At 42.5% G+C, this 14,224-nt stretch overlaps 1 protein-coding gene across 1 annotated transcript in view; it reads right to left on the bottom strand.

Annotated features, from left to right (window-relative positions):
* Window positions 1-14,224, bottom strand: part of LOC109523168 (heparan-alpha-glucosaminide N-acetyltransferase) — a 29,927-nt gene that overhangs the window by 661 nt on the left and 15,042 nt on the right. The window contains exons 10-17 of the mRNA XM_019882133.1: window positions 14,064-14,224; window positions 11,504-11,616; window positions 9,321-9,442; window positions 8,628-8,751; window positions 8,377-8,463; window positions 7,530-7,607; window positions 2,007-2,077; window positions 17-129 (exon numbers count right to left, since the gene is read on the bottom strand). Coding sequence (XP_019737692.1) covers window positions 17-129; window positions 2,007-2,077; window positions 7,530-7,607; window positions 8,377-8,463; window positions 8,628-8,751; window positions 9,321-9,442; window positions 11,504-11,616; window positions 14,064-14,224 — 869 coding nt within the window. The remainder of the gene's footprint in view (window positions 1-16; window positions 130-2,006; window positions 2,078-7,529; window positions 7,608-8,376; window positions 8,464-8,627; window positions 8,752-9,320; window positions 9,443-11,503; window positions 11,617-14,063) is intronic.

Below are 14,224 nucleotides of genomic sequence, written 5' to 3'. Positions count from 1 at the left end.
GGGCCACGATCATTACCTGGATATATGAACGGTTGTCCGCCCCACCAGCCCATAACATCCGTGATAACGTACATGCCCGCCAGCAACAAGAAGGAGAGACAGCCCATACACGTCACGTAGGACAATGACCTGACGGAAAAGACCACAACAACATGTTACGACGACGGCAACGTGCATTTTAGCAGAATGGTGTGAACGGGGTTAAAAAATGACTATACTGCATAAGAAAAGTCAGAACTCAGTCTGCGGTTGGATAAAACAGCTGCGTCAACAGTTGAGGAGCAAAAACTTGACCTTCATCCAATGAAACACCTTTGGGATGAAGCGAAACTGAAATTTAGAAAAGAGATGATGACAAATGTTCTGGATGGATGGATATCGCGTCGAATGTCTTCCAAGAAGACTGGAAGATTTTATTGCTCCAAAGGGGACAAATGATTTCTTCTCGTTTGATTTGCAGCCTTCAACTGATTGGACATTAGGGACATCGATCAACCTTGGCCGGGTCACCTGGGTGAGTGTTTGTTGATGTTGCGAGACCCAAAACAGGAGGACCCCAGCTCATATCACCGATAATGCATCCCAAGATGTGTCTTGCAAATACAGTGGCTGCAACGGACACCTCAATACCCAAATACGTTTGTCTATTTAATGTCTAAAGCAGAAGTAGTGGATCCTTGGCTCAGGCCTCTTGCCAGCCAGCCAGCCATGTCCCGTCTGTTCCTAAGTGCAAGAATGTTTGATGCAATATCATCTAATGCAAAGTGGCTGCCTCCCAGAATCTCTGAGATGGCTTTTTTTTTCCTTTTTTTTAATCTCAGCTGAAGTGGGGCCAAAAAGGACTCTTGGCTGGGAGTTAATTACTGCTCGACATCCCGGCAGGGACTCGTACTCAAGAGCTCAATAACCTGTGCATGATGAACTGCCTATAAAAGCCCAGGCAGGTAATGGCGAGGGATGAGCACAGCTTTACGGAGGGGGTGGGGGCCCCTATGGAACATCAGGAAGAATTTGCTTACACATCACAGATGAAAACGGCATTCTTCCTCCTGCAACATTAAGAAGTGCCCATCATACGAAAGATGATGTGGTGAAGTGAAACAAATGCAGTCATAGAGCAGTCAGTGTGTGAGCAAGTGCAGCGGCTTCACAAAGTGGACACGCCCCTGTTGAAACAAATTCCATTTTTCTTGCTGTAAAAAAAGTGAGACCGGTAGAAGTGAGCAGGCAGTTGACATTCAGATTCAACTTAGTTGTCGTCCGCATTTGGCTCGGACAGGCTCGAGCTCCTCGGAACAGGATAAGCCATATGACGTTTGACTTTTAAGGGTCCACTGTATGAATATATACATGACACAACTGTGACTTAATGACTGCATTCAATCTTTTTGGGTGGGAGTCTGGCAGCCGAGTACATCTTGACGTGATCTATCTTGACTACTCACTTTTCCCTCCTCCCGCGCTCTCGGATTTCAAGGACGCAGCCTTCATTAGGTCATCCCACAGCCTTAAAATGGGATTTAGGCCTGCGCTCGGACTGGGGGGGCCGGGGGGGGGCTTCTTTCATTTTTATTAGGATGTACAGCGCACTTGAGACCATCAAAACAATACATGACCCGAGATGCTGTGCTTTCGTCTTTTTCCTCCACCAGTCACATGATCGTTTGGGAACAGGCAGCACTGCGGTTACGTTGATGCTTTTCCCAGATCCCGCTTCCATTCCGTGGCAGTGAAACTACGGAGCGAGCGCTTCTGCCAAGATTGCCGGAGGGGGTGAGAAGGATAGGGGGGGGTCCCGATTTTGCAGCTCGGAAAGGAAGAGGGATCATGTTAGGAGGATGCATATGGCACTCCACCTCACACTTCTGCCAATTATTTACAGTCCAGGCTGTCATTAGAGGTAACGAAACCCGTGTTTTAGTAGCTGTGATTTGTGCCGTTTGGAAAACACATCCTTTCCTTTGTGAAGAAAAGTAGCTGGATGTAGTGGGTCAGGAAGCACTTACCAAAGGTTTTTATTGACAGGTATAAATCCTTCGTCTCGCGTGCACTTTGAAAGGACGGCTGCCGAGATTCCCTAAGGAGGGAAATGAAACAGATTTCAAATCGATGAAGAGGAATCAAGTGAGATGCACGGGGCAACTAAAACACCAGGCAACAGAATCAGGCAAATCCAGCAGATGAGAGGATCGAGATCAATTTCGTCACACAGATGGAACCGAAAACACAACCGTTTGATCACCTCTCCGGTGATGTTTCTTCAAAAAGAGATTGACAGTGTCAGACACGAGCAGAGAATCCATTCAATGTCCAGTTGACCTCATACACTCCATACATAAAAAGTACGATCAAATAAATTTGGCATCAATAAAAGCCCAAGCGGGTCTAATCGGTTCCCATTTAGATATGATTTAGATATTTGAAGAAACATTTTACACGCCGGGGAGAAAGCAAGCGGGGGTAGAGATCAGAATCAGGGCTTGTCGGGTGGATATCCATCATCCATGTTTAGATGACAGAATCGATGGAGTGGAAATAGCCTCGTCGGGACTGAATTCAGCCTCCAGGCTCTCCAGGCTGCAGGATGTGGGACGAGGCTGGTATGTGGGCCAATCGCTCAATTTCAATCTCACACTTCTGGAGCCTGATCGTTGGGATTTAATTAACATGGCTTCTTGTTGTTCTTCCTCCTTTTTTGGGGGTGGGGGGGGGAAGCAGCAATTCGGCTGCCCCCGCATAACAATCTGCCACAGGAATCAGACACAAGCCTGCCGTGATGGAAAGCGGGTTTGCGCTTTGTGGTTTTTATGGAAAAGTATCGCGGTCTTGCGGTTGGCCTCCTGCAAGAATGAACACGGTGACCTGCTAATGTCTAAAACATCTTTGCTTCCTTTCTCCACACAATAGTGGTTCGTTTTAAGAGCGGGTTGCTAAAACTGTGAACGAACGACAGCAAACTATTTCCATCGCGACGTTGGTTTGTTTGCCTGGATCACTGCATCTCTCCATCAATAAACGCTGCAACGCACTGCCAACATCATGATGTCGAGTAGCATCCGCATCATTAACTGGTCCACCGCGGTTGTGCGGGGAATCATAAAAGTCAAATGTTTATTAATCTCGTTATGTGTTACTTTATCACTTGGTGCCACGGGGGGAGAAACTAAATGGATTTAATCCGCCTCACTTCCCTCCAGTCAACACGCTACATTAATAAAAGGTCGGAAATATTCACCACCGGGAGACATCATGTGGACAGAGAATTTAATGATGACAAATTTTCAGGACGCAATTTCAGATGCTTTTCATGTATGGCAAAAAGAATTTGCAGATATGACACCAAAAGCAAATTGACTATTTAGAGTATGGAATTTTCTTCTCGCTGTACATGTTGCACGGAATTCTGCCGTCTATTTTTTTGAACTGATCAAACCAAAGTACCATAAACAGTGTTCACTGTTATAAGTCCATTTTCTTTAGAGAGCCATTATTTAAGATTAAAAACAATGGATATTTTCCGCCATTTAAAAAATATTTTCCAGACAATCAAACACAAACAATGACACACACACACACACACACAACGGCACACACGTTTTGATTGACGCTGTCAGAAAGATATCCATTTCACTATATTTCATTTGATGCCACCCTGTTGTTAATTCCCAAAATCATTTGTCATGTTTCAGGAATCGTTAATACGCACGTATACAGAATAAAAATATAATCATGTGTATCCCCAAATTTTCGAAGTCAGTGTTTCACCGGAAAAAAAAACCAAAACAAACCTGTAGTAAAGCACATTATTTCATCATAAAGAACCCCACTTTACTGGCATTGTTATACTTGATTCATTTCTCAATTCTCAGAGAAGCCCAGTGGCTGACGTAAACGAGGTTATAAAAACATGATATCAGTTTGAAATTCCACTTAATAATGCCGGATGGTTTCCTCTCGTTGTTATGACAGCTGTTCTAATTAATTTGTTCAGTATCCTATATTACAGCATTGCATTTGTCTACAGTACATCAAATACGGGACACAGCTTAAGGGTTGAGCAAGTTTGTAAAAGCAGAATTTTTTGAGCATCGTATGAATAAAATCGGTGTTTTTGTCTGTTTCCCCTGCTCAACATGTCCTCTTGCCTTCCCACAGCACAGTTGAATTTCAAAGGCAGCGATGCAGGCAGGCCAGGCAGCTCCATCATCACTTCAAGTCACATGACTGCCACTTGAGGATGTTTGTCTCCACATAGCGCGCGGGCTGCTCTTAACCTCATTTTCAAACCGACACACTGTACCTCTGCAGTAGCTCACTGATTAGAAAAATAACGGCCAAACGCAGTGATGCTTCCTATGCGGACAACTGTCACTCTGGTTCGAGTGGACTAACAGCCTGGCGGCACGTTTTGAGATGCAAAACAGGCCATGTCATATAACCTTCGCCTTTCCCTGTGGGACACTTTCCCACTCACAGTGAAACAGAGGCCAGCTTTGCTGTTTTTGCCCCTTTTGTGTTTGGAGACCACCCAGAATGGAGTGAAACTCCAAAACAAATATTAACTAGAAGCTACAATGTGATGAAAAGGTTTTTTTAATGACGCTAAGCTGTCTCTGTTCTCCCAGTTTATCATTACTGCCATGTCTTTGGTCTGCAAATATTTGCAGAGACTTAGCATGCAGGTGAGCAACCTTGCTCTCCAGCAGACGCTGGACAGTTCTATGTCAGCAACGTAAAAAAAAATATGCCTTGAAAAAGCAAATCAAATAATAATAATCATGCTGCTTTATTTATTTAACAATGTGTCTATAAATTCGGGTGAATAAGCAGATTTTATATTCATACTACTCTTGTATTATTGTGTACCTAATGTTGTGGCCTGTGTTTTACATAACAATCCAGAGCTACACATGGGCCACTCATGAGAGACAGTACATATGCCCCTGGGGCGCTGGCTCGTCGTGTCTGCCCGGAAACGCACCGCATGTGGATGAGGTTGAATTGTACTGAGATCACACACACATGTCCTCACGAAGCCCTGCTAATGAATGACTTTGACAGTGATGACTAACATCCAGGCACCCTTGCAAAAAAAACATTTACCTATGAGACGGGTATGGTCTTATTTGAGTATGCCATGCAGACGGCATCATTTGTTGTTGCGTTACAACTTCCAGATGACCTACCAAAATGGTGGCCCATACGAGGAACCTGCACAGGATGTGGATGTTCTTCCCCTTGTAGAAAATGATGATTTTCCCTGCCTGCAAAAAAGACAAGTGCAGATACCAGAAGTCATTTCAATATACATTTGAAAGGAAGCAACCGAAACACCCCTCATATTCATATATTTGACCTTGAGTAACCAAATATGCCTGGGAGGTGTCCCTGATGCGGCGGTCACATTTCGCCCGTCCCGTTGGGCCAGATGTGGCGTGTAAGACATCTGCACCTTCTCTTTAATTTGGTGATGATGAATACATTTCAGCCGAGGACATTAGCACGGGCCAACACAAACGAGGCCGGTGAACACCTGCCGTGTCATCTAACACTCAGTGACTGATGTGCTCAGTCTCAATAGTCCATCGGGAAATGAGAAATGTTGGATTTTGAATGGCAGATTCCCACCACGACACAGTTTAAATAAAGTTGCTAGCAGACTATGTCAAAAGCGTCCCACCTCAAGACTCACCGCTCTTCGTGACAATATTTTTCATTTTAATTTTGGTAGTTATATGACAGAGAACCAGTACACATTTTTCACGTCTTTAATGAATGTGGACTAATATTTGATTTGATTCATCCAGCCAGTTAAAGAAAATAAACAAAACAAGTATGCTTTGAGCAAATTGCTAATGTGCATTTGTTGGACATCTTCAGCTTCACTAATCTGCACAAACACTATGATGTTTTGCATTTGGTTATCTTAGCCCGGATAGTTAAAAATAGTGACTGCAACCAATCACAAATTGTAGTAATGTCGTCACTAGTTTTAAATGTAGGTGATGAAATAATGCACACAATGCCAATCACCTGCATTCCCAGAAATCCCATCACAATGGAGTTGATTGTGCCAAGAATTCCCTCTGGGTCAAAAGGTTGAGTAGTGCGATACATTTCCTGGAGAACACACACACACACACGCACACGCACACGCACACGCACACACACACACACACACACACACACACACACACACACACACATACAGTTTCACATTGACACAATAATACGAAATTGAAAAAAATTCAAATAAACTTACTTTGCAAGTGGGATACCTGTACATGTTATCACCAAATATCCACCTGTCAATGTATCCTGCTGCCCCCCCAGTGCAGTTGGGGTACAGGCCATTATCGCCGATTCCACCAGCTCCCAGATACCCTCTGATGGCAAAACAGACACCAACATTATTAAAAAAAAATCACATTTAATTGCTTGAAATGAAATTAAATGTGTGAAATGAAAATGTATAAATATGTATGCAAGCTTATAATTTATATGGGAAAACAAAAACCTATTTTTTATTGCTGTTGACAGGACTGTGGAAAATAATTTATCAGCCTGGATACAAATATGCACACATGCACACATGATAGCTCAAACAGACAATGTTTGGTAATTGTGTGTGGTAGGAGTAACACACAAAAAGAAGCATTTAGCAGAGCTACGAGCAAGGAAGATGAGTGATGCTTCCTATGCGGACAACTGTCACTCTGGTTCGAGTGGACTAACAGCCTGGCGGCACGTTTTGAGATGCAAAACAGGCCATGTCATATAACCTTCGCCTTTCCCTGTGGGACACTTTCCCACTCACAGTGAAACAGAGGCCAGCTTTGCTGTTTTTGCCCCTTTTGTGTTTGGAGACCACCCAGAATGGAGTGAAACTCCAAAACAAATATTAACTAGAAGCTACAATGTGATGAAAAGGTTTTTTTAATGACGCTAAGCTGTCTCTGTTCTCCCAGTTTATCATTACTGCCATGTCTTTGGTCTGCAAATATTTGCAGAGACTTAGCATGCAGGTGAGCAACCTTGCTCTCCAGCAGACGCTGGACAGTTCTATGTCAGCAACGTAAAAAAAAATATGCCTTGAAAAAGCAAATCAAATAATAATAATCATGCTGCTTTATTTATTTAACAATGTGTCTATAAATTCGGGTGAATAAGCAGATTTTATATTCATACTACTCTTGTATTATTGTGTACCTAATGTTGTGGCCTGTGTTTTACATAACAATCCAGAGCTACACATGGGCCACTCATGAGAGACAGTACATATGCCCCTGGGGCGCTGGCTCGTCGTGTCTGCCCGGAAACGCACCGCATGTGGATGAGGTTGAATTGTACTGAGATCACACACACATGTCCTCACGAAGCCCTGCTAATGAATGACTTTGACAGTGATGACTAACATCCAGGCACCCTTGCAAAAAAAACATTTACCTATGAGACGGGTATGGTCTTATTTGAGTATGCCATGCAGACGGCATCATTTGTTGTTGCGTTACAACTTCCAGATGACCTACCAAAATGGTGGCCCATACGAGGAACCTGCACAGGATGTGGATGTTCTTCCCCTTGTAGAAAATGATGATTTTCCCTGCCTGCAAAAAAGACAAGTGCAGATACCAGAAGTCATTTCAATATACATTTGAAAGGAAGCAACCGAAACACCCCTCATATTCATATATTTGACCTTGAGTAACCAAATATGCCTGGGAGGTGTCCCTGATGCGGCGGTCACATTTCGCCCGTCCCGTTGGGCCAGATGTGGCGTGTAAGACATCTGCACCTTCTCTTTAATTTGGTGATGATGAATACATTTCAGCCGAGGACATTAGCACGGGCCAACACAAACGAGGCCGGTGAACACCTGCCGTGTCATCTAACACTCAGTGACTGATGTGCTCAGTCTCAATAGTCCATCGGGAAATGAGAAATGTTGGATTTTGAATGGCAGATTCCCACCACGACACAGTTTAAATAAAGTTGCTAGCAGACTATGTCAAAAGCGTCCCACCTCAAGACTCACCGCTCTTCGTGACAATATTTTTCATTTTAATTTTGGTAGTTATATGACAGAGAACCAGTACACATTTTTCACGTCTTTAATGAATGTGGACTAATATTTGATTTGATTCATCCAGCCAGTTAAAGAAAATAAACAAAACAAGTATGCTTTGAGCAAATTGCTAATGTGCATTTGTTGGACATCTTCAGCTTCACTAATCTGCACAAACACTATGATGTTTTGCATTTGGTTATCTTAGCCCGGATAGTTAAAAATAGTGACTGCAACCAATCACAAATTGTAGTAATGTCGTCACTAGTTTTAAATGTAGGTGATGAAATAATGCACACAATGCCAATCACCTGCATTCCCAGAAATCCCATCACAATGGAGTTGATTGTGCCAAGAATTCCCTCTGGGTCAAAAGGTTGAGTAGTGCGATACATTTCCTGGAGAACACACACACACACACGCACACGCACACGCACACGCACACACACACACACACACACACACACACACACACACACACACACACACACACACACACACACACATGCTGTTTTAAATTGCCCCAATAATACGAAATTGAAAAAAATTCAAATAAACTTACTTTGCAAGTGGGATACCTGTACATGTTATCACCAAATATCCACCTGTCAATGTATCCTGCTGCCCCCCCAGTGCAGTTGGGGTACAGGCCATTATCGCCGATTCCACCAGCTCCCAGATACCCTCTGATGGCAAAACAGACACCAACATTATTAAAAAAAAAATCACATTTAATTGCTTGAAATGAAATTAAATGTGTGAAATGAAAATGTATAAATATGTATGCAAGCTTATAATTTATATGGGAAAACAAAAACCTATTTTTTATTGCTGTTGACAGGACTGTGGAAAATAATTTATCAGCCTGGATACAAATATGCACACATGCACACATTATAGCTCAAACAGACAATGTTTGGTAATTGTGTGTGGTAGGAGTAACACACAAAAAGAAGCATTTAGCAGAGCTACGAGCAAGGAAGATGGATCCTTTGCCTCTCCCCCTCTTATTGCACATGACAGAGCCAGATAGTCTAATTACATCCTCTGAAGCGTTCAGCGCAAGCCCATAAATCACCGTACTTCATAACGCCAACAACACAAGGTGCACACTAACTGGTGATACACCACAACCAGAAACAGAGCTTGCACCATCATGGAGAGCTCTGTGCAATTTACACCTTCAGCATATTAGATGAGTGAATTATTCAGTAGATTGACTCAGTGACATGGGAGCAGGCTTGGCTTTACATACGTGGGGCAGTTGGGTACAGGCAGGAGGAAGGTGATGCAGAGCCACAAGGTCTCCAAGATGATCATGGTCAGCCACTGGGGCCAGTACAACACCACATCCTGGATGGGGGCCCACCAGTGACCCTGTGGTACAAACTCTTCAAAATTAACTTGAATGATTATCAACAGGAAAAATTACGGTACACATATTTAGGGGCCCCATTTTTTGTATCCCATGCAAATCTAGTGCAAAGTCCAGGCTATCATTTGGCGTTTTTGGGATGGCACAGTTAGAAATGGGCGTTTGCGCCGTTGTGAGACTCCACATAGGAGTGAAACGAAGCCTTATTCCTTTGAAATTCAACGCAGGTAAGGCATGTGGTCCACATGGCAGAAGCATAACAGACTTGGAATTCGTGTTGGGGATCGTCCCGCACAAAGTACGATGGTAAAGAACTTGCGGATGATGTAATGTTGGCCATTATGAAATGGTTGCTTGGAGACCGCTTTCAACCACTGATTGCGTGTTTGTGTTTGGAGCCTATCCCAGCTGTCTTCGGGCAGTTGGCGGGGTATACCTTGAACTGATTGGCATACCATCGATGAACAACCATTTATGCTCACACTCACACCTCGGCACAATGAGTACCCAGAGAAAACCCACACAGGCACGGGAAGAAGATGCAAACTCCACACAGGAAGGCTAGAGCCGGAATCGAACCCTGCATCTCGGCACTGTGAGGCAGATGTGCTAACTAGTCGTTCACTGTGCCACCCCGGTTTCCTCCCACATCCCAACAATATGCATGGCAGGTTGATGGAACACTCAAAATTGTCCCTAGATGTGATTGTGAGCACGAACGGTTGTTTGTCAATGTGTGCCCTGCGATTGGCTGGCAACCAGTTCAGGGTGTATCCTGCCTCCTGCTCAAAGGTGGCTGAGATAGGCTCCAGCACGCCGACGACCATCATGAGGTGAAGCGGCTCAGATAATGGATGGATGGCTAATAATGCATTCAATTAATTGATTTCTAAGATGATTCAGAGGGTTTGATGTCCGCTGATGTCATATTTCTGAATGAAATACGATGACATCAACCTCACATATCAGCGGAGCGCAGAATCTGTCTGCCTTCGCCTAGATCATATCTGCCAAAATTACATTTCATCACCTGCGCCACAACTTTGACCTCGTTTAGTGCGCCTGCCTATGAAAATGGTGCCTTTCGACATTAATTCCAGGGATCATATTTGGTAATTTATATCACATTTCCAATGAGGCAAGTGGAACAACCAGCAAAAAGAATGAATGATAATGATGAAAATTTGATCATTTTTAACATTATGATTTTATAATCATATACCATTACATTGAAATACAATAATCCAAACAAAAATAATGCATTTTGGTGAGACAAATGGTTTATACATTTTAACTTAATTGTTTGCTCCTCAATTACTGACGGGTAACCTTAATTTTGGTACTGTTAGTACTATGGTACAGTAAGAGTCCTGCTTGCTGTTACCTTTGCTCAATCGAAGAGATGAAATTACAACATGCATATGTTTGGACAGATTTGCTCAACAGTGAGCATAATTAATAAACCCAGTATGAATGTACCTATGAAGAAGTCCGCAAAATAAATAAAAAACTAAAATTAAAGCCTTTAAATATTGCCCAACATGTGTCTTAGGGGTTAGAATATTTTTAGCAGTTCAATATTTCAATGATTAACCATTCGAGGAATAACCCCACAAATATCGAGAGTAATGAAATTAGAGACAACATACTGTAACTTGTAGTGATCATAATCACCTTAAAATAAAACTGTTTTATCTACCTGAAGAAACCTTGTTCAGGTAAACTATAAGTATTGAAAAATGGGGATGGTCGGGGTATATTTTCCTTAAAAACATAAACTATATTGCGTGCTATATATTCATGCGGTCTTTCAAATAAAAAAACTCATTCACTCCCAAAGACATATTTATATGTGCTTTCAGACTCCACCAATTCAATCCCAGGTACTTATTTATATATTATTTCCCTTTTTTTTTTCCCCCAAGACTTAAAAAAGGTCCGAAAACGGCTGGTACTGAATGAATTTTAATATGTGAACTTTGTCCAGGAATAAAGTACCAAGAATAGCTTTTTTTTTTCTTTTACAAATAAAAGCCAGCCAAGAACAATGTGGAGCTGCTTACTGCTTTTTGTTGATTCTCTTTGTGTCCCCACAGAATCTGCAGTAGAGCCAAAACAAAATAAGTGAAGCCCAAACGCTGCAGTACCCCTGGGATCCGGAGCCACGACCAGGACACTGCAACACATGAAGCAAGTCTCTCAGTGATGAATACATCAATACACACATAACTCACTTGAATTGAAGATGTTTCTGCTCGTCTCAGCATCTTATAAATCAGCAAACTGATAATATTGGTATTGGGATCTTTTCAACCATCCCACCCGCTACATTCCGGAAAAGACTGATGGAAAGCACAAGTCGGTGGGGAATGTCAGCATGCCGGATACGAATGTTGCAAAGCGAATCACAGGTTCAAATCATCTCTTGCGCTGCGTAGATCAAGTTGGATAAGATTGACTCGTGGGTGAGAGATTGATGGTAATCTACACATTAGTTAATTGAAAAGCTCTTTGCTGTAAAAAAGTGTCGGAAAAACAATGAAATCCCAATCATCGATCAGGCCACATCCAATAAGAGTAGGACATCTCAGAAGGAGCGCGGCTAGCTCATGTCACATTTGTTAATGTGCAGGTTATCCCGCAAGACAATTCACTCTCTCTGTCTTCCAGGAACATTTCTGGTGCCAAGTTAAACAACACAATACATCTGGATTTATATAGCGCTGCAGCTGTCCAAAACATTTAACATAAAATAACAACAATGCAACGGAATACATTGAGAGAAAATATTGACAGTCAAAACATATGCAATGTATAAAACACATTGTGTATAGGTTTGTTTGTGTGTGGACAATAGTATTTTTCTTTCAAAAATAATTATTTTCAGCTGTAAACATGAAGGACTTGTTAAGTCATGTGTTCCAAATCAAAGTCAAGTCCAGTCTCATGAAGACAAGGTCAAATTCAAATTGAATCTTTCAGAAGTTTTATCCGGGCAAGTCTCAAGTCCTAATACAGTATTGCAACATGAATCTGACTTGGGTCAGGCCATGTGACTTGTGTCTCCCGCCCGGCTCTTACAGTATAGTATTATTTTTGAAGTGCCGTCTTGTGTGATTTCCTGATGCTGTTGGTTTTCTGTCCAGTTGCACATCACAGACAGCTCTCGGTTAGTCTTTCAAAAAGTAGCTGATTTACAGTCAACCAATTGATTTTGGTGCCCTCCCTAGCAACCAAATATTGAGCAGCTTTTGCAATAAATGACTCCAATTACTGAACTTTTATGAATGTACGCCGGGAATTAGAGAGAAGCACATCAAATGTTTTATTATGACTCGGTGAACATTTGTTCGTCAACAAGTCAAGTTAGTTGTAAAGTAAAATTTTCATGCACACTACTGTTCCCGGTAAATTGGACACCAAACTTTGTACAAAAAAATTGGTGTCCAATTTAAAACTGCAACATAGTGCTGATGCTAACACAATGAAGGAGTGTTCTGGCTGGTCCACTGATATTAAAAAATAACAAATGATAATTAGCTAACAGCATTCTAGTGGCTTTCATAGAAACTTTTTTTTTTTTTTTTTTTTTTACAAGCCAGTGTCTAATGAACATGAAGGTCACATTCCGATGAAATTATACACTTCAGATTTTTCTTCCTCAACAAGCTTGCTTCATGCTTTTATGAATCCTGAAGTACTCAAAGGACAGAATCAAAATGGTTTAATGTTTATATGAGGTGACTCAGAGTTAATTTCAATGGTTATCGCAGGTTCCTCTGCCTCGTCTGACATTGACGCACACTCGTATAATGTGACTGCATTCTCTGATTAGATCAAACTAAGCCACAAAACAGCCAAGGGTGTCCTTGGAGACCGAGGTCGAAGCTTGAGTTTATGGTAAAAGTCATCTTGTTGTGAGAAGCTGCAGGAGCAGCTGCATGAAGCTGAGGGCTGTAATTCTATCTCTTTGTAATCGTCCATTACAGCGCGGCTTGTTTTTGGTCAATCTTCCCCTGTTAAGCGTCCCTTGGTGCTGGATTGGGAATCCACACACACACACACACACACACACACACACACACACACACACACACACACACACACACACACACACACACAATAACAATATTTTTGTTAACTTGGTTACACAGAGATGCACCCAGGAAAAAAAGACCATTAGCATCTGGCTAATGTGCGAAAGCGTGGCCCGTGAAACCTCAGGTGGTCGATGAAATGAGCAGAGTCTACCTGCTTTTCTCCTCTTTATCCCTTACGTACCTCTGCAGCTTTTAGCGCAAGTCATAGCCTCAGATCTCATAAGATATTTGTCAACCTGACAAACGACAATGCTTTTAGTGCACCACATCCAAATACGACAGAACAAAGAAACGGGGCGCTCACTTGCCGGTGCTTTGTTGCAGAATCAGAGAATTTTTTTGACTACATTCTTGACTGGCAGTGTGTTGTTTTTCAAAGGAACAGGTACATTATTTATGTGGCGAGTGGATGAGCTATTATGCTTGAATGATATTCCCAGCACAGAACTGAAGTAAATAACAAACCTGTCCGCAAACAGGATGTACATGTTCCATTAGGAGCACACGCTAATTTTGCACCTACGTGGTCCGTCGCGCGGGGAGTAGTTGAGGAAGCAGAAGCCGAGCGTCAGCAGGACCACAGTCCTCCACGTGATCTTTTGCAGCAGCTGCAGGCGGCCTACGCCTCTCCTCTGCATGGAGCTGAACGCCAACACCACTGAGGTCCCAATGATGAAGACAAAC

This window comes from Hippocampus comes, unplaced genomic scaffold (genome assembly GCF_001891065.2).
Source record: "Hippocampus comes isolate QL1 unplaced genomic scaffold, H_comes_QL1_v1.1 scaffold36, whole genome shotgun sequence".
NCBI lineage: Eukaryota > Metazoa > Chordata > Actinopteri > Syngnathiformes > Syngnathidae > Hippocampus > Hippocampus comes.
Note: the sequence above shows the minus strand (reverse complement) of the source record. Positions and strands in the feature narration are given on the sequence as shown.